Source organism: Rhincodon typus, chromosome 4 (assembly GCF_021869965.1).
Source record: "Rhincodon typus isolate 14 chromosome 4, sRhiTyp1.1, whole genome shotgun sequence".
NCBI classification, from domain to species: domain Eukaryota; kingdom Metazoa; phylum Chordata; class Chondrichthyes; order Orectolobiformes; family Rhincodontidae; genus Rhincodon; species Rhincodon typus.
This window is the reverse complement of record NC_063335.1, coordinates 71839297-71863337: the sequence shown is the minus strand read 5'-3', so window position 1 is coordinate 71863337 and position 24041 is coordinate 71839297. Positions and strand designations below refer to the sequence as shown.

The window sequence follows — 24041 nt, the reverse complement described above, 5'->3', positions numbered from 1 at the left end:
ACAAGTCTGTTCAGCAGCTCATTAACACTTGCCAATTAAACCCATAAAAAGAAGTCCACCTGCACAAGTATCAGCCATTTGCGTAACTACAACAGACTGGATCACTCACTTTGGAGCAAGTAGGAAAAAAAAAATGTACAAAAATAGCAAGATAATTTCTGTAATACCAAGTAGGTTCATGAAGAATCTGATATTAATTACACACATCTTTAATTATGTCAAACAGCCAGCAACTTGTAGGAATTTTATGCAAGTCAAACTTTTATTTCATATACAGTATACACAAATTTTAGGATTGAACAAGAGGCCAGCAATTTTAAGAGGTAAACAGTACAACAGCAGTCATAATAAATAATTTGGCTGAAAACAGTACTTGTCCATAACCAGTGTCTTTTCACAGCTGCTGTGCTTTGTCTATTCTGCACTCCAGTGATAAGTGGAATGTAGTCTAGTTCTTAAACCCTTCTCATCACTGGTTTGACATAACTGAAAAATCACCTAAGCAAAAGAAAAAAAATCACTTTCTTCCCTGATGTTTGATTGGCAGTCTTTTGTTTTAAATAATGCAACATCTTTATAATCATTGAGCCTCACTCATCACTCGCATCTGTATCATCATCAAGGTACTCATCTTCCACTGCTACATTGCCATTTTGAGTTGTCCACTCTTCTTCATCATACTCAATGCTGTCATTGTCTTCATTCAGATCACTGTCAGCATCAACAGCAGCAGCCGCCACCACCAAGTTCTCCACTACTGGTTGTTGTGGAATATTTCCATTGTTATTGACAAATACTGTGCTTTCATTCGGATTTTCCTCAATGTATACTCCCTGATGGCACATAGGACAGGTATCCTGAATGTATAACCACTTGCGCAGACAAAGGGCGTGGAAATAATGATTGCAAGGCGTGATGCGTGCTGAAGTAGTGAACTCCTGGTAACAAATTGCACACACATCACCAATATCATGCAACCTGTTGCCTCTTACTTCTGGCAGGGAGTTAATTTTCTTAACTGCAGTCCTCCGATTTATAAAGGTCTTCCATCCATTTTTAGCTTGCAAATAAATGTTAAAGTAAGCATGTAAGCACATCATACAGGCACGAATTTTACTACCAGATTCAAACATCATTGTGTAAGCTCCATTTCCAAACATTATCACTCCAAAAATGAACTCAATAACATTGCCTGTTGAACGAACATAGTAAATGTAATCATCTAGTTTTTCCCATAAAACATTGTAGTACCCATCAATTATAAAGAGAGTGTACACAGTAAGGGAAACAATTACTTTTAAGCACAATTCAACACAGAATGCTGTCACAGCAAAGAGCCAAGTGTTCAGTGTGTGGACCTGCCACAAGGTGCAGCTGAGTATAATTGGAAGAATGAAAAGGCTAATGGAAACCATGAGAACAGGCAAGTGTCTTCTGAAGGAGGAAACATGGGAGGCACTAAGTGACATTAGCACAGGATCTGTCATTCCATGAATAAAATGCAGGATTGCAGTCAAAAGAAGGCACATGTTGCGACTGAGGCGAACTAGTCTTTCTTCAGGTTCCAGTCCACTCAAACCTGTCTGCAGAGCTAAAATGAAAAATAAAACAGGGGCCACAAATCCTAAGCGTTTATCTTCCTCCTCGGTAGACCCAATGAAGGCTAAGATCCCAAGTCCCAAGTAGTGTGCTAATGATGAGATAACTGCACTCATGCCCAAGACAGTCAATGTTGAGTCACACCCACTTATTATGAGATTGCAGAGCACCTCCCAGCTGTCACTCCAGGAAATAAAGTAGCTTTTGTTCTCTGAATCACTTTGTGTCACTTTAACAACATAAACTAAAATAATGGCCTGTGCCACTAGCCGAGTCAACCAAAAAACCCTCAACACATCTGGAAAACGAATCCTCTTCCACGTGTCCTCCACTATAACTTGTAATCCATATATACGATACATGTGCCGTAACAGTAAATAAACATATCTTATTGTATAATAAAACCATTTTAAATTCAGAGTTACGTAAAATACAGTCTGTGCTGTTATATACATGCCTGAAAAGGCAACTAACAGATTTTGAATATCTTCTGGTAACTCCAAGGCCAGGCTTAGTATAGGCAGTAAGAAATTGAGCACAGTCAATGCAGAAAATACTGATGGAATGCTCAGTAATGTTGCATACCCAATGCCAATTGTGAGCTGAACTGCAATAAGGGCCAACCACAATGTTGGGCCATTGCGTGGTAACAGCTGCATCCCAAACACTGCAGAGTAGTATGCATTGTAGAAATCAATGTGGAGCGTGGTGTAGTAGTTCACTAGCACAGAAGTTGCAGCAAGTAGAACAACACAGCCAAATGCGTACAGTCTGAAGAGTGCTCTTTGGGATAATACAAGGATAACACATGACAGTAATAGACCTGAAAAAGATTGGAAAAATATTTAATTTCAGAATATTACAGACATTTCTGAAATTCTTAAATTATATAGACAAACGTTAACAGCACCAACACTGGCCATTCAGCCCATTTCTAGCATTCATACTTCACACTAACTTTTTACAATTCTCCGAGCTTCAACTCTTATACTTTAATCATATTTATTTATTTTTCCCTTTACTGCATCTAAGGGAGCAAGTTCGATTTTATCATTATCTGGGTAAAGAAATTTATTCTGAATTGCTCACTGGACTTTAGTGACAAACCGATTCTGGTCTCTAGTTCTGCTATCACTTGCAAAGGGAAATGTTTCTAAAATTATCAAAAGGTAATTTAGAGAATTGTAGGTAAAGTGTGGGAAAAACACAGCATTTCTTTCAAAACAGACAACAGCTCAATGATCTCCATCGAAGTTTGACTGTATTTCCTCTTTCCAAATGAGAAACGTAACAGATCTACCGCTTCCTATTAAAACTGTGGTAAATAGTCATGCAGAAGTGTAGCCTAACAGAAAGCAAAAAGAAATTAATCAGTAACAAGACAGCATGGTCAGACAAAAACTGAAAAAGGCATATACCATTATGTTATCAAAAGGTAGCAAAATGACAAAAGAAAATACAAAATTAAGCCAAGGAATAGAAAAGAAATATAAATCAGGTTAGGAATGTGACTGCTAAGGGATGCACACGGCAAAATATTACAAATATTGATTATTTTGCTTCAGTAATTACCATTAGGACTAACTTTGGGGACCCGATAGTGGAATGAGATCAGTACAGACAAGACATCTGATATTATTTAAATCAATTCCCTCCCCCTTTTTTTTTAAGTCACACAGGATGAGTGTAAAACCCTTGGCCTGGATAGACCACCCTTGCGCATATTAAATATACTTAGTGAAAAGGCAGCAGGGACATCTCAAAGAATTCATTAGAAAAGCTAATAGCGAGAAAGGACTGAGGACAGCTAATGTGATTCCAGTATTACAGGAATTAGTGGTACAATGGCACTGTTACAGGATTAGTAATTCAGAATCCAAACTAATGTTCTGCAGCTATGGGTTCGAATTGCACTATGGCAGAATATGAACTTTGAAGTCTGGAATGAAAAAGGTTAGCCTAATGACGAGCGACCACACTGCTGTCAATTCTTGTGAAAAACATCTGGTTCACTAATGTCCTCTACAGAAGGAAATTTGTTGACTTACACCAGAACACAGCAAGGTGCTTACTCTTAACAGTCCTTTGAAACAGCCTAGCAAGCCATTCAGTTCCAATGCAATTAGGGGTTGGGGGGATGCTGGCCTAGTCAGCGAGGCCTACACCCAACATGTGAACTAAAACAAAATTCATGGAACCTAAAATAGAAGCAAAATACTAAGAAACTGGAAGTTTGAAATAAAAACAAAGTGCTGGAGAAATCCAGTAGTTCCAGCATCTGTGGTGAGAGAAATCAAGTCTGATGTGACTTTTCAGAACTGTGTTCTGATATCAGACTCAAAATGTTAACTGTTTCTCTCTCTCTCTCCTCCTCCCCCACCCCCCAACCCAGTCACCGGGGGTGCTGCTCGACCTGCTGGGATTTCTCCATTATTTTCATTTCAGGAAACTATGGATTTAAGTTAACATTAAAATAAAAAGGAGTAGCTACCACAGATTCCAGAAGTGAAGATCATGCTTTACTAACGGTTCACTTTTTTAAAAAAAATTCAGAGTAAAATTCAAGCAATGTGATAGATTATACAGGATTAAGGCATAGAGCAGGCCTAAAGTTCACTCGAAGCAGAGGTGAGGACAACTGAAAGCTAGTCTAAAGGTGACCACATAATCACTGTCAAATGTCATTAAAAATCTGGTTTACGACCTCCTTTAAAGAAAGAAAATCTTCCATCCTTACTTGGTCCTGTTTACGTGCCACTTCAGACCCACAGCAATGTGGTCGATTCCTAACTGCTCGGAGGGCAACAAACAATGGCCTAGCCAGAGATGCCCAAAGCCCATGAATGAATAAAGAAACAAACAAAAAAATGGCATCCACTTAACTCTTAAATGGCACCAGTACTCCAGATGTGGTCTCACTAGTATCTTGTGAAGTTTCAGTCCGACTTCCTTACCCTTATACTCCACCTTGAAATAAGGGCCAATATTCCATTAGTAATCCTGACTACTTGTACCTGCTGTGTTTCATGCCTCCAAGTTCCTTTATGTTGCAGCTTTCTGCAGTTTGTCTCCATTTAAATAGTGTTCCTTTGTTCTCCCTTCCAAAATGAACGCCACATTTTCCCACATTCTACTCCCCTTCTTATAAAGGTGTTGCCTTTCCACCGATTTCTGGTGTCATTGCCAAATTTGGTTACTGTACATTTGCTTCCTTCCTCCAAGTCATTAACATATTATAAACAGTTGTGGTCCCAGCACTGATCCTTGTGGAACACCTCTGGTTACAGGGTTATCAGCCTGAAAAAGAACCCTTTAATCCCACATGCTGATTCCTGCCCATTAACCAATTCTCAAGTTACACCAAATTACATCCTCCACCATAGGCTTTTATCTCTTGGTAACCTTTTGGGGTATGCTGTCAAATGCCTTCAACTCATTCTGGTTTAGACCTCCTCAAATAAAAAATAGTTAGCAATATTTAGCTGGATAGCTGGTTTGCAATGCAGAGTGTGGCCAACAGCGAGGGTTCAATTCTTGTACCAGCTGACTCTCCTTGCCTAAGTGTAGGGACCCTCAGGTTAAACCATCACAAATTGTTTCCCTCTAATGACAGCAACCCCTTGGTCCAGTAGGACAATGGGGACTCTTATTTGTTTATACACTTTATTACAGTTTGGCTACTGTTTGGGGATTCGTTCTACTACTATTATCAGCATAGTCTTTCCCCTGTTATTTACCTCCAAAATGGATTGCTCAACATCCAAGCCTAGATCACCCCTCAACTGTCCTCATTTCAACCTTCCTCCTGTCTTTCCAAAAGGTCAAATATCTCTGAACATTAAATTTCCAGTTCTGATCTCAGTGTAACCATGTCTTCATAATGACTGAAATCATATTAATTTACCTCAATTTGCACCAGTTCATCTCATTCTGAATGTTTCTCGCATTCAACATAAAGCCTTTAGATTTGCCTGTTTGTCATTTTTAAACATCCTCTAATGACCTAGCCAGTTACACCTGCATCTGTGAAAAATTAAAACTTTCATGTTTTTTCATCTAAACCTAAATCAGAACCATCTCTGTTAAGTGTTTTTCTAGACCTCTTTAATGCATGAATATTATTTGCTTTAAATTATTTCCTGACGAAAAAGGCAATTTTGACAAAGTTTCTTATTTTTCTGACATCAGCACAATTTGCAAGAATACAACCTTAAAGGGGAAAACCAACATTGGTAATGCAGGAGGAGAGTGCTGACTGGCTGGCGAGTGCAGATGGGTAAATATGTGGCCATCAAGGATGCACCAGTTAATGAAGATCAATCGCTGCTCTTAAATGTTAAACCAGACAGGCTGACCGATTTGTCAAAGCACTGCCCTAAAATAAATAAGCCAGCAATTGACTGTCACCCATTGTGTGGAGTTGGGATTGTCAGTCAGGCTCACATGTTTGCATGCACTGGAAGATGCATACTAATACACAGGATCTGGGTCTGTGCAGACATAAAGAATACACATACACGACCTATTTCAACTCAACGATACCACTGATAACCAGTGATTTATTTATCAGGGCAAACGCTTTGACCAGAGTCAAGCTGCCTGCTTTAAAATTTGAACAAAACCTGGCAGCTAAACATCAATCTGGTACATTCTCCATGGTAATGCTTGCAAAGTCCATTTGCCAAACAATCAACATTCTCCCCCCTACACATTATAAACTTTGGTTTCCTCCTTAATTTGTGAACTGTTCTGATAAGCACGAATAAAAAGCTTCAACCAAATGTGACATTTTTCAGCAATACTCAAGTTGTTATCATCAAGGAAATACATGGTATCTGAATTTCCCAAAGGCAAACAACCTGTACTATGTAATAGAATCATGACTAAGGTCATAACATGTGGAGTCAGAAGACAAGTAGCATAATAGACAGGAATTTTGTTATATCTGCCAAAAATCAGTGCTATCAAGAAATTGGATTGCTATATTCTAGTCCGTAATCTCTAGCAAAATGGAATGCATGTCTCAGGAAGTTAGTAATTCAACTTTAAAGTATTAATTTTGAACAGAGCAGAGCAGAGCAATTAATCATTAATTTGATGACCCAAACACTCCTTACAACAGACACTTTTGGCCAAAACTCATTATTCCCAAATGCAGGTACAATCAATTTGGAAGCTAAGAACTGTTTCAGATGAAGAGAACTTTAAGTCAGCAAATAAGTTCACAGAACTTCAGTGTTTAAGTGGTTGAGGTCAATTCACCTGTAATTATGTAATCTTGTGTTATTCGTTTGATCCCACACAGACTGAACTAAACATGTGGTAACCCCAGGCCTTATTCTCAACCAAAATGGACCTAAACAAGAAAGCTATCAGTTGTAGTTAAAGAAACTAACATGTGACTTTCCTGGGTCGCCTGTTTGTGGGAAGAGATCAATGGAACTAGCAAATAATTTGAAATTAAGCGTGTTTCCAGAAACAATTCAATGGCTGTAAAAACTACCTTGCAATCAAGCCTAGATCCATGCAGCAATCTTTCTATCGACATGGATGACTGAAATTATACTTCATTGACAGCATGAAAGCATTTTCTATTGCAAATTAAACTCAAGAATTCATCAAATAAGGATGCTGGTTTCCACCAGTGTAAAATGCTCAGATGAAAAATAATGCCGATCAGCATATTATCTCAGATTACACTACTATGAATAGGTAAAGAAAAAGTGGTTAAACTGCTAAACCCTGTTTTAATGGATTGCAACTTTGCCTAAAACTTAGAGAAGATGGGTACAATTACACCATTTAAAAAGTATCTAGATGGGTATATAGATAGTAAAGGTTTAGAGGGGTATGTGCCAAATTTTGGCAAATGGGATTATGTCAGATTAGGATGCCTGGTTGGCACAGACAAGTTGGGCCAAAGGATCTGTTCCCATGCTGATATGACTAAGTAGGAAATGCATGGAGAACAAGTACTTCCTGGAAGAATGACTGCACTTTGACTAAACCTTTTCTTGTAAGTAATGAACTGCGCAGCACAATTCACACCTATAAAACCAGAGTCAATTGGTAATTGCCTTAGATACCGAATTCATCCCGTGAATGAGGAAGGAACGGAGTCAAGGTCCACGCAATGGAACCCATAACCAAATCTGAAGCAGTATATCTGAACACATGAATTGTCTTATTACAACTATCAACAGATGAGGTTTGTACTCAAAGTACAATTCAAGACTTCTGGATTATTAACCAATAAACAAATCTCCCACCTTCAATCCCAACTCTCTCCTATCCACTACAAAAGCTGCTGCAATTCATGAATGTAGCTCATCTTCAAGATCACTTGGGATGGGCAATAAATGCTGGCCTAGCCAGTCAAAACCACATCCTGTGAAAGACTATTATTTAAAACAGGTTTTATTTGCAAATATTTCAATTACTTCCATGATGCTTTATCATTTTAGAACATAGAACAGTACAGCACAGTACAGGCCCTGTGGCTCACAATGTTGTGCCGAACTTTTACCCTACACCTAAGGTCTATCTAACCTCCACCCCTACCTTATACTATCATCTATATTCCTATCTAATAGCCACTTAAATGCTTTTTGTTGCGCTATATCATTAAAATGAGAATTCAAATCGAAAGTAAGCAGCTTTACCTGGTCCTTTTGCCTCTTCTGATTTGCTACATTTCTGCTTGACATCCAATACCAAGTGAGCAGAAATGACCCCTAAATTCCAGGAAACTGATATTAATCCTTTCACCCATTTTCAAATCTCTCAATGTATTCACCCTTATTATATCTATGTCCTCCCACAGCTCTATAATCTTTTAAGATCTTGGTGCTCCTCTAATTCTGGCCATTTATGCATTGATTTTAACCTAGGCATTGGTGGCCATGGTTTCTGCTGCATTAAATAAATCTCTGCAATTCCTTCAAATGTCTTTGCTTTTCCCTCATCTAATTTGCTTCTTCAAACCTATTCCTTGTAACCATGGTTTTGGTTAACTGTCCTGATAGCTCATGTACATCAGCGTACAATTTTGCTTAACACTACCGGAGACCTATCTTGGAACAAATTACCATAAGTGTGCTATGTAACAGTTTAAAAAAACTTCAAATTAGCAACTGACCGTAGATTTCTACCATAAGTAACCTCAAAAGAGAGCAAATACTAATTTTTTTTCCCCTTCTGGCTCTAAGGCTTAAAGGGTGGCCTAGAAAATGCTAAAGAATGAAAGAACAACGCACAGTTATGTCAACACAATTCTCAGATGTTTTACACATTTGAAATACACTTGACAATAACTCTTCCTATCAAGTCTCGGGTGATGCCTGATTTTAGATGCAAACATTCATTTGAGGAAAAAATAAGGTGTGGAAAGAGGGTGAAGAACAAGAAAACAATTTAAATGAAAATGCTGCTCTATTAAGTCATGCATTAATTTATCATGTAATACCATCATTGAAGAAAAATCTTTAAAATAGGCTGCTGGTTAAGAGTTTTATTAATTATTCTGCTAGAAAGAGAAAGCTAACATAGCTAAGCATCTAAGCTAAGCTAACAACGATCCTTCTTCATACTTAATGCTGTGTGGGTTTCTCATGTTTGGATGGGAACGTACATATCCACAGAGGCAGAAAATGCATGTCTGTAGCAGTGATGCAAACTTTATTCCAAAAGTCAGCAAGGATTGTAGTCTTCAAAACCTTCAACAAAAGGAGGTTACGCCAGTGCATTCTTTAGAACGACTAGGGAGTGTATTAGCAGTGAAAAGCAATTTTATATAATAGTTTCATGTCACCTTCTTCCAACTATTTTCTGATTAAATACCTGAACTGGTTTTGCAGAATTTTCCTCTGTAGCTCAAGGTAATGAAGATACTACTACATATCCCTTCTGTAGTGATGTTAAAAGGGGCACAGGTGAGGAGAGCTGTTAATAAAGCATACAGTGTTCTCAGCTTTATTAATAGGAAGTAGAACAGCAGGGAGGTTATGCTTAACTTATATAAGACACTTGTTAGACTTCAACTGGAGTACTGGTTTACAGTTGTGATGCCACATTATAGGAAAGATATAAATGCACTGGTAAGAGTGTAAATTGCTTCTACAAAATGGTTCCACAAATGAGATATTTCAGTTGAAGATGACAGAAAAATATGGGACTGCACTCCTTGAGGAGAAGGCAGCAGAGAGGAGATTTGATAGAGATTTTCAAAACAAAAATAAGCAGGCTGCACACAGTAGATCAGGAGCTGTTCCCACCCATGAAAGGAAAAAAAATTACAGCATAGATTTAAAGTGATGTGTAAAAGAACCCAGGATGATGACACAAAGAAGATTACAGTTAGTAGGTAGGATATGGAGTGCACTGCCAGGAAATGTGGTGGAGGTAGGTTAAACTAAGGCATTCAAGGCAGCATTTGATAGTATTTTAAATTGAAATGGGATGTACAGATATGGAGGGGAGACAAGTAGGTATTAGAATCAGCATAGGCATGGTGGGCAAATACCTGTGCTGTAACAGTGTGATTCTGTCAACTTGAAATGAAAATAACTCAAAATAGGTGCTTAGGGAATTCCAAAATTCTAATGAGTACTAATAATGTCACAGATTTGATAATGTTTATACTTAATTTGTCCACAACATCAAGTGACAAAACTCTAGAGGCCACAAAAATACATGGCAACATGCACGATAAAAGTGGAGCAAACTACAGAGGGGATTTGAAAACAAACATGAGGATTTTACATTGATAAAGACCAAATGGAACCAAGTATAGCAGTGGTGACCGGCCTGATAAGAAAGGGAGACTACGGCCTTGAATTTTGACGGAACTATAATTTATACTTGGGGAAGTAAGAAGGATCAGGAAGCTTTGCTTGGTAGTGCTCTCAAGTTGCAGAAGTGGTTGTGACCAAGAAAGCTTTCACTAATATGTGATAACCCTGACACAGTCATCAGTAACAAGGAAGCATTCATACCATGAAAATGGGACAATAAAAGTTGTCATTTATTAGATTTTCTATCCCAAGATGTTCATAGTTCTAGTTACAAACAAAAAGAGAGAGACCCGGATTTTACATTGGGCAATATTCCTTCAGCAATGACATCATTGATATTTGACCAAAGCTTTTGCAAAATTTACAGCAGAGACTTGTTTGAATGACATGGTGACCTTTACAGGGAATCTGCAAAGACCAAAAAAGTGAAGATTTCAGATTCAAAACAGCACATAAGGAGGTCATTCAGGCCATTAACTCATGTTTGACAGCACTCTGGAGGGCAACTAAGTCACTCCCCATCTCCAATGGAACCCATTGCCCTGTAGGTTTATCCCCCAAATGCCCAGCAAATATCCTTTGGAAACCATTTATCATCCATCTTCAATTCCACTGCCATCATTACCAGAGATGACAGGTCATTCCACTCACTTTACAAAAAAAAACTTTCTTTGCACTCTCCTCTGAATCTCTTGCCTACCAAAAACTTTAAATTTGTGTCCTCCAGGCCTGTATCATCAATTCCCTTTGTGTTTATGTCCAAGCTGACAATCTATTAATTCCATGTATTATAAAACAGAACACTTCATTTCAGACTTCCAGCACGTGCAACAGAAAACACTAAGGAAACTCCGTCCAAAACAACTTGTTCAGAATGAAGTCATATCAGACTTGAAATTATAACCTGCTCCTAAGTGATCTACTCTGTATCCCTAGACTATGACCCCTGATTCTGAATTCCCAGTCACAGGGTAAACACAGGAAGTAGGTTTCCAACCTACTCCCATTGTTAGAATTACGTAGGTTCTAATAAGCGCTCCCATCACTCAAACTCCAGCAAATATAGTCCTAAATGACTTGGAGATAGTAGGAACTGCAGATGCTGGAGAATCTGAGATAACAAGGTGTAGAAATTTCTGAAGGAGGGTCTAGGCCCGAAACGTCAGCCTTCCTGCTCCTCTGATGCTGCTTGGCCTGCGGTGTTCATCCAGCTCTACACCTTGTGATCCTAAATGACTTGGTTTATTTTCATAAGTCACTCCTGCCATCCCAGGAATCAGTCTTGTAAATCTTCGTTGCACTCCCTCCAAAGCCAGAACATACTTCCTCAAACAACAAGACCAAAACACATACAATACTCCAGGTATGATCTCACCAAGGCTCTAAAGTTCCAGCTTCTGTACTCTAATCCTCTCACTATGAAGGTCATTTGCTGTCTTCACTGCCTGCAGCACCTGCATGCTTACTTTCAGTGACTGGTGCTCAAGGACACGCAGGTCTAGTTGCACCTCTCCCTTTCCCAAAATATAGTCAGATAATAATCTACGTTCCTGTTTTTGTTACCAAAGTGGAAAACCTTACATTTATCCATGGATAAATGTATACAGACGTATACTTCATCTGCCATGCATTTGCCCACTCAACTTGCCCAAATCATACTGAACCATCTCTGCATCTTCACAGTTCATCCTCCCACTCAGCTTTGGACAGTCTGCAACCTTGGAGATATGTAGTTCACTCATCTTAATCATTAAACAAATATTTGTAAATAGCTGGGATCCAATAACTAATCCCCGCAGTATCCCACTAGTTACTGGCTGCCACTCAAAAAAAGGCCTGCCTTTTCGTATTGTTTCCTGTCCACTAACCATAATCATAACAGCATAGAAAGAGCTCCTTCTGCCCGCCATGTCTGTGCTGACTAACAAACACTAAACACTAATTCCATTTACCTCCACTTAGTCTGTAGCCTACATTGCGATCGTATTTTACGTGTTCATCCAGACAAGTTGTAACAGTACTTGCATTCACCACCTTCTTGTTCCATTATCTACCACCCTTCGGCTGAACAAAATGTTTTCTCACATCCCCTCTAAACCACTTGCTCCTCATCTCAAACTTACACTCTCTGGTCTTAGGCATGTCTGCCATGGAGAACAGATTCTAATGTTTCAACAGTCTATGCACACAGTCATAGAGTCCCTTTAGTGCAGAATGAGGCCATTTTGTCCATCAAGTCTGCACCAACCCTCCAAAGTGCATCCCACCCAGATCCAGCAAACCCACTTTACCCTCTCTCTCCGTATTTATCACACTAATCCACCTAGCCTACACATCCCTCGACACTACCGGGCAATTTAGCATGGTCAATTCACCTAACTTGCATGTCTTTGGTCTGCGGGAGGAAACTGGAGCACCCAGCGGAAACTAGGTGAGAATGTGCGAATTCCAATTATGCCGCTCAAATTTTGCATACCTCAATTAGATAACCCTCACCCTCAGTCTCAGTCTCCTCTACTCCAAGGAAAATAAATCCAGCCTATCGAGTCTCTCTTCATAACTGACTTCAAATCCCAGGCAACATCCTGGTGAATCTGCTCTGCATCCTCTCTAGTATAATCACGTCCTGCGGGCCATGTAGCAACCACAACTGCACACAGTATTCCATCTGTGGCCAAACCAATATTTGATCAAGCTGTAAAAATATTTCCTATATTCTGCACCACAGCTAATGACAGCAAACATCCTGCATGGGTTCTTCACCATTATCTACTTGTGCTGATACCTTCAGGGATCTGTGGACTTGTACACTAAGGTCCCTTTGGTCATCAGTAGTCTCCAGGGGCATACCATTGTGTACATCCTTACAATATTAGACTTCACAAAATGCATCACCTCACACTCATCAGGATTAAATTCCATCTGTCATTGTTCTGTCCAAGTTACCAGCTGATCAATATCAGACTCTAGCTGGAGACCATCCTCCTCACCATCAACACCATTTTTTGCGTCATCTGCAAACTTGCTAATTATACCTTCTACGATTCACTTTCAAGTAGTTAACGTATATAAACAGCAAACATTACAGCACCAATCCTTGTGGTACACTGCTGGTCACAGGTTTCCAATCACCCAAACAAACCCTCTACAATCACTCTTTGCCTCCTTACTGAAAGCCAATTTTGGATCCAGTGTGCCATCTTGCCTCAGATCCCATGGGCTCTTATCTTTTGGGGCAGCCTTCCATGTGGGACCTTGTCAAAGGCTGTACTGAAGTCTACGTAAACTATATCAAAGCACTACCTCAAATGTATTTAGTCACCTTTTTGAAAAGTCGGTCAGGACCGCCCACGTAACAGTTCTATGCTGACTATCCCTGATCAATCCATTTCTATCCAAGTATCGGTTAATCCTCTCCTTGAGGCTTGTTTCTCAATTTCTCTATCATTAACGTCACACTTACTGGTGTGAAATTACATGGTTTATCCCTGCTGCCCTTCTTAAACAAAGGATCCACATTAGCTATCCTTCAGTCATCTGGCACTTCACTGGCCAAAGGTGAAGTAGTAAATACCTTCATCAGGGACTGCGATCAGCAATCTCCTCCCGTGCCTCCCGTTGAAGCCTGGGATTCATCTCATCAGACCCTCAGGATTTACACCTAAAACAGCCAATATCACCACCTGTTAATCTTAAGGTGTTCCAGAACTTCAACATCCCAACTGATAGCCCCTGCAATGTCTTTTGCTTCTATAAATACAGTTGAGATGTATTTAAGACCTCAGCCATGTCCACTGGCTCCATGCACATCTTGCCCCTTTTGTCTCTAGTAGGCCCCACTCTTTCCCTGGTAAATCCTCTTACACTTAACATACTTATAAAAGCACCTTGGGGTTAGCCTTACTCCCAGCCAAAAGATATTCCATGGCCTCTTTGCCCTCCTAATTTCCTTTATATGCAACTCCAACATACACTATACGTTTGAAGGGCCTCCCGTTTTTAAATGCACTGTACCTGGCATGTGCTTCCTTTTATTTTTTTTCTCTCTCAATATCCTTTGACATTCAAGTTCCCTGGACATGCTGCCCTTGCCCTTTAATCCTATAGGAACACACTGGCCCTGAATTCTCACTTTACTACTTTAAAAGACCCCACTTTCAAAATGTGGAGTTACCTGGATTTAGCTGCTACCAGCCTAGAGGGGGTTCTCCTATAACATGTTCTGGCAACGTGAATTGGTTATAACACGATTGACAAATAGAAGAATGGTATTTGTAAAACGTGAACTGGGTGTTGGCTATAACACGATTCCAATGTTGACATCACACGGGCTTGGTCCTGAGCAAGCGGCAAGAGAGTCCCCACGCTGGCATCAGGGGTCCTCATGCTCCGAGAGGTATTGTATAATTCTGCAATGTTACCCACAAAATGAAAGGTCAAAATGGCAAGAATGATAACAAGAAGTATCCTGATGAAATTGCAGGGGGTGTACGTAAAAGGAAGGCTATAACGCTGGAAGAGAAGAGAAGCGAAGCTAGATGTTGTAAAGCATTTTGAGCGTAGAAAGAACGTGATATTGCTCGTGCAACATGAACGAAGGAGTCTACCTTACGCACCATTTGAAACAATGGAGAAAAGATTAATGCAAGCTGTAGTGCTGGAACAAGTCTGAGTGCTAGCAAATCTGTGAGGTTGCAGCCAAAGGAACTTGAGGAGATGGAGCAGCTTTTAAGTGTGTGGAAAGAAGATCAAAGAAGCGATCTGGGACCACCCTTCTCATCATAAAACAGAAAGCCTTACCAATTTTGAAGATCTAATAAAACAAGACAAAAATCCTGCAGAAGTGCCTGCCTTTAGTGCTAGCAGTGGCTGGTTTGCTGGCTTTAAGAACAGCTCTGCTTTTCATAACAAAATTATGTGGTGAAGCTGCCAGTGCAGACGTGGAGCATGTGATCGCATTTCCTCCCACACAGTAAAAAATTAAATGACAAAGGCGGTTACAACTTAGATCAAATTTTCAATTTGGATGAGACAGGTTTAAACTGGAAGTGAGTGCCATCGAGAACCTACATTCCTACGAATGAAGCACATGTTCCAGGCTTTAAGGTGGCAAAGGATTGTATGACTGTGCTGCTGGGTGCCAATGTGAGTAGAAACCTGTGGTGATGTACCACTCTGCCAACCCATAAGTCTAAAAAGGTTACCTTAAGTCTACTCTAGGCATTGACTTTAGGTCAAGCAAGAGAGGTTGGGTGAATTTTTTGTCCTTATTGTTGATGTTTTCGAAGGTGTTTTTACAAAGAATTGCAGAAAAAAAGAGAGAAGTGGATTTCAAGATTCTCGTCATCCTGGATATTGCACTAACCCATCCTCAGACTATTGGTGAGCTTTCTGAAAACATCAGTGCTATTTCTATGCCCCAAATACAATCCCTCTCTTTCAAACCATGGACCAGGGTGCAACAGCAGCTTTTAAAGCTTATTAGTTAAGGCGCACATTTAAGAGGCTTATTGCAGCCACTGAGCAGGATAGGGAGAATGTTCTTCAACTTTGGAAGAGCTTCAACATCAAGAATGCAACTGACATCATTGTGGAGGCCTGGCTTGATGTCAGTAAGGATTGCTTGCATACAGTTTGGTGGAAGTTTCTCTCAGATTGTTTTTCAAGATTTAAAAAGCTTTGATCCATCAGAGGAGTTCCCAAGAATCAAAGAACATTGCGTTAATCTAGCAAAGCAAGCTGGATTTGAAGAAAAGTGGAGAGTGAGGATGTTGAAGAGCTGTTTGAGTCCCACTGTGAAGACCTCTCTACAGCTGATCTACAGCAACTTGTCTCTGAGGTGGAAGTTGGAGATGAAGATGATAAGTCCAGGATGCAGCACCACAAGAGCTTTCAACTTCTGTTTTGTCTTCTATACTCCAGGAAATTTAAACAGTTGCAACAATTAGAGTTCAACGATTACAATGCAGAACGCAGCAGGGTAGCAATTCAAAAAGTAAGATCTTTGGCACCCTATGAACTGCTTCTTCATGAACAAAGAAAAAGGACAAAGCAGCAAAAACTGGATGTTTTTTTAAGCCAATCCCCAAGAAACAATCAAAGAACAATGAACCACAGCCATCCACTTCTGGATTAACTATTTTTCACCCTATCCCTGCAAACAAAACTGCACTTGAAGGTGATGATGACAACCCGCAGCCCCCGAACCAACATCAGAGCTACCTCAGAACCTCCTCCCTCATCAAGTCATCTTGACATTTCTCCCCCCGCCTCCGCCAAGATAAGGTGATAAATTTAACGTTATTTAATTATTACGTGAATTAAACATTTGTTCAAACTGTGCTATCCTTTGTGTTATGCTTGGGCGATTTGAGCCATTTTGAGTGATTCTTTTGTTGTTCTTGCCCTCACCCCACTTTTTCCATAAGCCCTGTTATTTGTGTAACGATTTTCCATAGTGCATCGTTTCACAGGAATATATCTATCGCATTACAGTAGAACACCGTGTATGTTTGCCAGATCCTGTCTAATGATATTTGGCATGTCCACAAGCACTCTTACCAATTTTAATAGATGCACCATAGAAAGCATTCAATCTGAATGCATCACAGCATGACATGGCAACTGCTATTCCCAAGACCCCAAGAAACTACAGACAGTCGTGAATAGTCTAGTCCATCACATAAACCAACCTTTCTTCCATTGACTCCATCTATAGTTCCCGCTGCCTGGGGAAAACAACCAACATAATTGAAGATCCCTCCCATTCCCATTATACTGTCTTCCATTGGGCAGAAGATATAAAAGTTTGAATACACATACAAATAGATTCAAGCTTCTTCCTTGCTATTGGACTTTAGAACTGACCTCTCAAATATTAATAGACTTTTCTCCGCACTTTCTCTACAGCTTTAACATAACTCTGCACTCTGTTCTGCTACCCTGACACACTGTCTATTGTACGATCTGCCTGTATAGCATGCAAAACAACACTTTTCACTGTACCTTGGTACATGTGACAACAATCAATATTGAAATCGGCCCTTCCCCCAATTTAGACACTTAACTTCTGCAGTAGCCATATCCCTTTCAAAACCTTTATGGGAACTTAGATATGGCCACTATCCGTAAAATGTTCGCCAACAACTGAAATTTCAAGCACTTGACCAGCTTCATTGCCTAGAATTAGGTCTAACACTGCCCCCATCTCTGGTATGGTTTTTTTAAGTACTGACACAAAAGCTCTCCTTTGTGCACTTTAAAAGTTCACACTAAGGCAATCCCAGATAATGTAGATAAAGTTGAAGTCCCCTACTATAACACTACTTCTCTCAGCTTTGTCATTTGCTTACATGTCTGCTCCTCTAACGTTCTCCAACTGTTGGGAGTCCTCTAGTACAATTCCAGCAAGGCATTATTACCCTTTATTTCTAAGCGCAAGTGAAGCCATCTCATTAGAAGACCTTTCTTGGATATCCTCCCTCCTTTCTGCAGTGAGTTTCCTTTATCAATAATGCAATGCCCCCACCTCTCTCATTTCCCATCATTGTACCTGAAACTTCTACACTCTGGAACACTGAGCTGCCAGCCCTCTCCATCCTTCAACCATGTCTCAGTGAGTAGAGCAACATCATATTCCCACGTGCTGATCATGTTCTAAGTACATCCGCCCTACCAGTCAAGCTCCTGCATTAAAACAAAAACAATTGAACTTTCTAAACCTCCCACATGCCTTATCCTATGTCTTTTCCACTTACTGGACTGCCCTAGCATTCCTTCCACATCTAATTGGACCTTGCTCCCAATTTTCCATTTATTCTGTGCCCCACCCTAATGTCAAATTAGTTTAAAATCTCCCCAACAGCACAAGCAAACCTCCCACCAGGGAAATTATGCTAATTCCAGTTCAGGCGAAACTCATCCAACTTTTACAGGTCCCACCTACTCCAGGGAGCTCTTGTAGTACAATAATAGTGTCCCTGCCTCGGAGCCAAGAGACCTGGGTTCAAGTCCCACCTGCTCCAAAGATGTGTAATAACATCTCTGAACAGGTTGATAGGAAATATTAAAAACCTTCGACCCACCCCAGAAGCTGTCCCAATGACCCAAAACTCTAAAGCACTCCTTCCTATACCTTCCCTTTAGTCACACATTCATCTGATCACTCTTCTTATTCCTATACAGGGGGGTGTTATAAAGCGATAGTTACATTCCAGCGTAACATCGTGTTATAGAAAATCGCACTAGATAAATAGCTGGGCCTATGGGAAAAGTGGGGTTACAGGCAGACCGAAAAAAGGATAGCAACTACTGTCAGCAGCTGTTCAGACAGGTTGGTCCGACTTCAGGTGCAGAGAGGCTCCGAAAGCTTGTGTTTTCAAATAAACCTGTTGGACTATAACCTTGCGTCGTGTGATTTCTGACATTGTTGCTTGTGGGAGAGTGCGGTGTGAAAATTTGCTGCTGTATTTTCTATAATGAGCGCACTTCAAAAATACTTCAGTGGCTGTCAAGCTCTTTGTAACATCCTGGGGTTGTCAAAGGTGTAAGCTTTTGTAAGCAAGAAGATCTAGGTTCAAGTCCTGCCTCAGAACACAATGGCCAGGGAAGATGTGCTCACAATGCGACTAAAAAGACTGATACTCAATCGGCAAATTCTTCCAACACTGCCAATAGCAGTCTAAGATTAGGAGAGATTCCTGGTCAGCTGTGAGACTAAAACAATATTGGAGACTCTACCACCACTATCCATAGATCCAGACTGTGTCATATACACATGTATGTTGCCACAGCGACTCAAACTCCTTCAGTGATCTTATCACCACACTGTGGGTATCAAGGAATATGGACCAAAAGGTGGGAAAATCAAGTTGAAACACAACTTGAAACACAACAGCCGAAGCCTCCTGTTGTACCCAGGTCCTGTACCTCTGTTTCCTTTCAAGGTAAGATATACTGTTTTTCACGCTTCCCTACACCCTACTTTTCCCTGATAAAAGTAAGAAGCCAGCAGGTCTGTTAAGTTTTAATGAAGGCTGACAGGGAGAATTTCAGACACTCAGAATCACAGCATTCTGTAAGTACACTGTAGGTATCATTAGCAAAGGTCTCCTGACAGCAAGATGCCTATTCAATGGAATCGCATTACAGCCAACACAAGTTCACGTTTTAGAAAACAATGTTCCCTATTTGTCATAAGACATAACAAGGTGTAGAGTTAGATGAACACAGCAGGCCAAGCAGCATCATAGGAGCAGGAAGGCTGACGTTTCGGGCCTAGACCCTTCTTCAGAAGTTTTGTTATAGCTAATTCGCGTTGCCGAAACACGTTATAGCAGAACCCCCTGTATTCAGTAGGCCATGGCACTGGAAGTAGCCCAGAGATTACAACCTTAGTAATTTTTCTCTTTAAAGTCTACTTAACTCCGGTCATCTCTCTAGCTTTTTCAAATGGTGGGGTTACATTATCTACCTCTCAATTTGTAGGAACTGTTCCAGAGGTCTACAGAATCTTGAAAGATGACGACCATTGCATCCACAATTTCTACAGCCACTTCCTTAATTACTCTGGGATAGGCAGAGAAGTGAAAATTTAACTAGTAATAGTGTCAAGGCAAAGTATCAATTCAGGAAGCAATTTCAAATTTTGACAACTGCTGCCTACACTTCGGTTTTGTTAGTTGGAATAATCTCCTCCAAATTATTTTACTTGTGCAAGATTTAAGAAGTTCCAAAAAGATACTTCACTCCCACTGATCTAAGATCCAGGAAGTGACCACATCTTGCAATCCTGCAGATATGCCTTACACATTGGAGTGCTGTCAAACTACAAACTAGCAGTTCAGTAGAACATAATCTGTCAACAGCTTTGCTACCAAAGATGCCAAGACAGACATAACACTATTACAATACCACTACAGATATAAACAGCACTTTAAATGTATAAACAATCAACTTTGAGGTTTTACACATGGGTACGGTGGAGTATAACAGGCAACAGAGGGAAAGGAGATTTTGAGAAAGAGGAATTCACATCAACGGTTGTACAGACACTCAATGAAATTGTTTTTCCTTTCCCAATGGTTTGCAAAGACAGTTGTAGCTGTTAAAGGGTGGGAAGATTATGAAAGCAAAATTAGTTAAAAGGAAAGAGGAAATAAGTGAAGGAGATTCCTACAATAGACAATTCCTAGAATTTGGAAGACAGTTTGGTTTCCAATTCCAAACAATGTGGGCACCTGTAGCCAAGCTAGGACAATTTTGCACATCCCCAACCACCCTTAGGGTGGCGATGGCAGTGAGCTGCCTTCTTAAACAACAATACCAATGGAGACTGAGTTCCAAGATTGTTACCCAGCAACAGTGAAGGAATAGCAATTTGGTTCTAAAACAGGATGGTGTGGAGCTTGGTGGGGAATTTACAGGTGGTGGTTATTCCATGCATCTACTGCCTTTGTCCTCCTACGTGGTGAGATTACAGGTTTAGAAGATGCAGTCAGGGGAGGCTTGATGAATTATTGCAGTATATCTTTCAGATGGCAGACAGCATTACTATTGTGCCTCAGTGGAGTGAGTGAATGTGTAACGTGGTGAATAGTGTGCGAATCAGGCAGGCTGCTTTGTTCTAGATAGTTGAGCTTCGAGTATTTTTACAGCTGCACCTATCCACATATGCCTCAGAATTCAGAGCTTCTGACCGGTTCTCGTAGTCACAGTATTACATGACTGGCCCAGTTTGAGATTGTCCCTGGTTGGCAACTAAGAGGCACAGTGTCACCAATCAGTGAAATCCTGGCCATTTATCCAGGTCATGCCGCATTTGAACAGCAGCTACCTCAGTGTCTGAGTTATTGTGTAGCATGCTGAATATTGTGCAAACAAACATTTCCACTTCTGACAGAGGGAAAATCATTAAGCAACTGAAGGTGGTGAGACCTAGAACACTATCCTGCGAAATTAGGGCCCGATTATGGTAGCATCCCTACCCCTGGACTGAGAGACCCAGGTTCAAGTCCTACCTGCTCCAGAGGCATTATAACATCTCAACAGGTTGATTAGAAAAGTAATTTAAATAAAAAGGAAACGCAAGGGATAATGTGGTACAGTGGTAGCATCCCTAGCTATGTACCGAGAGCCCGGGTTCAAATCCCATCTGCTCCAGAGATGTGCAATAATATTCCTAAACAGACTGATTAGAAAAGTAGGTTTAATTAAAAACAAAATTACTCTGAGAAATAGACAGATGGTGGTATAGCTTAGTTGGTTAGCACTGCCTAATAAACAGGAGATCATGAGTTAAATTTCACAGACTGGGTTCAAGACTCATCTGCCCAGATGTATCATGACATGTCTGAACAGGTTAGTGAACTAAATATAAATAAGGAACAAGAAATCAGCAGGATTGGAGACAATGGTGAAAGAGTTGAAAAAAGTTTGACTAGAAAACATATATCCAGAGGAAACTGGGGCTCTTGTGGTGCAATAGTAATGTCCCCACCCCTGAGCCAGGAGGGCTGAGTTCAAATTCTAACTGCTCCATGGGTGTGACCTCACATTTCTGACAGAAATATAAAATATCAAAAGTGAGCCAGAACAACTACCCCAAGGAATTCCTGAAGGTGATGTCCTGGGATTTTCAACAACCATCTTCCTGCATGCTTCCACTGCAAACATGTTCTTTCCCCCTTAATGCCAATTTCAGTTCTGCTAGGGCTCCTTTATGTCAGACACAGTCAGTAATGTCTTGTTGTCAACAGCAGTCACTCTTGCCTCTGAAAAACAGCACTTTTGTCCACTTTAGGGCAGAGGCTGAAATAAGGTTAGAGTCAACTGGCCGTGGCAGCACCCAAACCGAGCACATGAGAGCAGATTATTGCCAAGCAGCTTAATAGCACTGCCGAAGACTCCTATCACTTTACTGATAATCAAGAATAAACCCTAAAACAGTTACAATAGACCAGATGATTTGATTTTTCCTGCATTTTGTAGAAGGACATACTTGGACATTTTTCCAAGTTGTTCACCAAGTGGACAGCTGATTATTTCACATTAAAATTATATCTACTGAATGTATAAAAATAAATCACCCTATGAAATTGTTTTGGACTTTTAGCATAAAAAAGTATAGGTAATCTATTCAGTGTCTAGCAGCTTCCATAAAAACTATGATAATAAAAATGATATTAAAGCACTGGTGTTATTATTCATGCCTCTAATGATTGGTATATGACAAAATTGAAACCAGATATCCTCCTTTATGTCCAGCATCCTGTAATCTATGGGAAATAACAGATATTACTGTGAAACATAAGTGACTAACAGCTGCCAGAACAGAGGCCACTTTTATCACCTGCAGTGCATTATGGCTACATATGGTTACAAAAGTACAAATGCTGCCTCTCTGAAGTAGAGTTCCCACGTACGTTGCCACTAATCAAACAAAGGCTGCTTTGGTGAATTAGGCACATCCATAGGATGGAGGAATGTCACACAAGGACCTGGAGCATCTAAGACTCAGCTGCAAAATGCTTGCAAGTGTGACAAAGGTTCAAAACATTGCACTTGGGAGTCGCTAACTGGCAAAAGATTTTTAAGAAGTGGCACCTCCCACAGATTTACTTACAGTTACAATGACTGATAGCTACAGCAGCTTGACAAAGGGTCCCAACATCAAAAACAACTGTAACATCATTTGGTAGCATCATGTGCTGCACTTGTCCCAAAACCTGCTTCTCAATAATTGACCTTCATAGCTGAAGTATATTTAAATGGATCTTTTGCTGCCGTATCTGTTATCTCTTGGAGAAGGAAAGAACGCCAGCATTTGTCCAGCACAAACTGTTTATCACAACAATATTAAATAAATTTCACTGGTCCAAAAGACTACTGAACTTCAATCCCACATTCAAAATGATAACTGTGTCAAAAATTCAAAGATATTGGGATCAGTACCAATAGTCTATACCAAGCCATGACATTCTTACACAATAATCCTACAATGACCCAGCTGCTTGATAAAATAAAAATGCATACTAACAAGTTATGACTGACATACAAATACGAGCTTTTTATTTAGCGACATGCCTTTTTTTGATTCCAAAACTGAAGAACAATTCAATAAAGTCTTTCATAATTAAGGGAGCCACAATGCTAGCTATTAACAGATTTCAAAGACAGTGACAGTCTGACAGCATACCAACCAAAAGATTAACACTCATTCATGACGTGTGCTAGACTTAAAGGACTTTCTGATAAGAGTGATTAATGTAACGACTGTGTAAGTTATCAATAGCTCAGCAATCAATTTAAATTATCCTGAATCTCACGAATCAAGAGCTTTCTCCTAATTCAAAACAGTAAAATAACATCCGATTCCACATATTGTTTCATTATCCATATTTTCCTCCAATACAAGGGCAAAAGATTGGGAAAACTGCTTAAAGACAGGAGTCAGATTGTGGCCTCTTCATCTCCAACTGCCGTCGAGACATCAATCGCCTCAACCTCTCCACCCCTCTCACCCACTCCAACCCCTCCCCCGCAGAACGTGCAGACCTCCGCTCCAATCCCAACTTCACCATAAAACCCGCGGACAAGGGAGGCACAGTTGTAGTATGGCGCACTGACCTCTACATCGCCGAGGCCGGACGC

The 24041-nt window shown here is 40.2% G+C and overlaps 1 protein-coding gene across 1 annotated transcript in view; it reads right to left on the bottom strand.

Moving 5' to 3' along the window:
- Positions 1-237: 237 nt before the first annotated feature.
- rnf139 (ring finger protein 139) overlaps positions 238-24041 on the bottom strand; it is a 34026-nt gene continuing 10222 nt past the window's right edge. Inside the window, exon 2 of the mRNA XM_020514208.2 lies at positions 238-2422. Within this exon, the coding sequence (XP_020369797.1) occupies positions 591-2422 (1832 nt within the window). The 3' untranslated portion in view covers positions 238-590. The remainder of the gene's footprint in view (positions 2423-24041) is intronic.